This window comes from Aplysia californica, unplaced genomic scaffold, assembly GCF_000002075.1.
Source record: "Aplysia californica isolate F4 #8 unplaced genomic scaffold, AplCal3.0 scaffold00054, whole genome shotgun sequence".
Taxonomy (NCBI): domain Eukaryota; kingdom Metazoa; phylum Mollusca; class Gastropoda; order Aplysiida; family Aplysiidae; genus Aplysia; species Aplysia californica.
Window position 1 is genome coordinate 2,055,556 of NW_004797324.1, and position 2,468 is coordinate 2,058,023.

Consider the following 2,468-nt stretch of genomic DNA (forward strand, 5'->3'; position numbering starts at 1 on the left):
TTAGTAGTAGTAGTAGTAGTAGTAGTAGTAGTAGTAGTAGTAGTAGTAGTAGTAGTAGTAGTAGTAGTAGTAGTAGTAGTAGTAGTAGTAGTAAGATTATATTATTGTTTTCATTTCTTTATTATTTCTATTCTAGGTCCTACATAATATTATTGTTCCCTTTTGTTTTTAAGGTATAGTGTAGATCTAAGATTGTCCAAGAAGCCAAGAATATTCCCGAAGTACATAAAAACAAGCGCTTCACGAATCAAGAGTTACAGATAGCATTCATTCCAATTTTCCAACCCTTGACCCCACAAAAACTCTCCTCTGACGTCAGTAACGTTTTTCTCAATGAATCGATTGCGAAAGATTTCGTCCCCGCGACGCACCGCTGCGTCCGGTGAAGAGAGGAAAAAGGCTACCCCCCTTCCTGGCCGCCTAACTGTAACGCAGACCACCTGTAACAATAATTATTGGTAATCGTTTCTTCTATACTAACTTTTGCCTCACGTAGTCCCTCCGGTTCAAGGGATTTGGGAAAGGGTTTGTACTCATCGAACTTATGCTGGGAAAACATTGTCCGTTTAGTAGAGTTTCCAATAAGATAACCTTCACCAAACTGTGCGCTTGGCCATGTCCCTCAAGCGCCGCTGAGAAAAACAGCTTACTTAACCTTGTTTCCCATATTTGGGACGATAGGCTCCGCCTCCTTACCCATGACGACAGAGCTATTCTTAGCAGCAGCTCGCGTGAAGCGACGAGTTTCATTCATAACGACCGGCTTGTAGTAAACGCGTACAATAGCTGACCCGACCGCGCATGCGCAGCGAGAGAGGTTACGAGAAAAAAGAGAGTGCGCAGGCGTGAGAGACTTGGGTCAAATCGAGGCGACGAGGATTATTATCGAGTTGGTGAATTAACCTCCGTCAGTGCAAACCCGAACACCGCGCGAGGCGCACACAGTCGAGTGTCAGAAGCAAGAGAGAGACGAAACGAACAAGTGGGCTTATTCTGATTCGCTACTCGTGAGACTTACACAGCAGAAGTAGGACACGCGTAGGAAGTTTACTTTCAGTTTGAAATAGTTTGATATTCTCAACGTGCTTGGAAGTCGTGAAAAACCTGTATCTTCATCGTGGTATGGCTCAAGTTTTACCTCCGAATATTCCATCTTTACCTACGGAGAGGATCGAAGATCAAATTGTCCCAGATACGGATGATTTGTTTTTCGAGCCTTTACCGGAGCAACAAGTGCAAAATGTAAGTTTTTGTTTTTTGCTTTGAACCCAATTATGCATGATGGTGGAGTTTCAGTGCCAACGATAGAATGTAGATTCTAGATCTAGTATAGATCTAGATCTAGATTAGAGATAGAATGTAGAGATCTAAGCTTGAATTGATATTATTATTCTCTCTGCTTTAGAGAAACAGACATCTTATTGATCTTGTGATTATCACCCCCTACCTAAAACTAAATCTGTTTGTTTATATTGCACTTCACTTAGAAATCTAATTTGTGTCAAATGTTTGATAAGTTCTACATTTCATTTCAAATGATAAATGTTCTTAGGCTGGCATTTTATGAATTTAGATTAGTTCGTCGAGTTAATCATGTTTATTGTAAATCTAGATCTAGAATCTAGATCTAGAATCTAGAAATTTAGATTAGAAGTATAGAAGCTTCGATTTTATTGTGTAACAGAAATAATCATGCAGGCCTATAGATCTAGAATCTAGATATTAGATCTAGACTCTAGTATTGAATTCTGTTTGATTTTGCGACCATTTTGTAGAATTACAGAGGTTATCACATGTCTTTAGATTTAAAATCAGGTAGCCGGTAGCCCTAGCCTCTGTTTAACAACGTCCCCCTTGCCTTTGAAACAGAACACGAGGTTCCCATTCGCCCGTTATTTTGGGTGGTCTGAATTGTTATTTATACATGATTTAAGTTTCTTTCAGTTAGAAAAAAAACGTTCTAATTTCAAGGACAGTGGGTAAAAGGGGTTTGGGGATGTATAGCACTCATACCGTGTAGAGGTCAACCTAAATACGTTTAATTGACGAAGTGAATTAGATTCTCTATGTGTAACGTGTACGTCTATAATGTTGTGAAGTACTCCAGTAATTCTACTTTGAACTTCCTATTGGCTTGGGTGGCCAGTGGACGGTTGATCAAGCTGATCGGGAAAATGGATTATACAAATCTGATTATTGTCTTAATGTCTTAAGAACTTGACAATGGTCCAATGCAAGGACGCAGTAGATCTATACATTGTTATGTTAGACATTGTTAATGCTTCAGTCCATTCATTCATAGGTTTGGTTCTATATTTTCATTTTGCTTGTAGCCCTTGTAGACAACCAACCCGCAGGAACTCTAGTACTTTCTATGTTTGTGTGCCTGTCCGTCCTTCTGTCTTTCTGCCAAGGCATCTCTCTCTCTCTCTCTCTCTCTCTCTCTCTCTCTCTCTCTCTCTCTCTCT

At 39.9% G+C, this 2,468-nt stretch overlaps 1 protein-coding gene across 1 annotated transcript in view; it reads left to right on the forward strand.

Moving 5' to 3' along the window:
* Positions 1-836: 836 nt before the first annotated feature.
* LOC101850783 (Krueppel-like factor luna) overlaps positions 837-2,468 on the forward strand; it is a 13,562-nt gene continuing 11,930 nt past the window's right edge. The window contains exon 1 of the mRNA XM_005092878.3: positions 837-1,242. Coding sequence (XP_005092935.1) covers positions 1,123-1,242 — 120 coding nt within the window. The 5' untranslated portion in view covers positions 837-1,122. The remainder of the gene's footprint in view (positions 1,243-2,468) is intronic.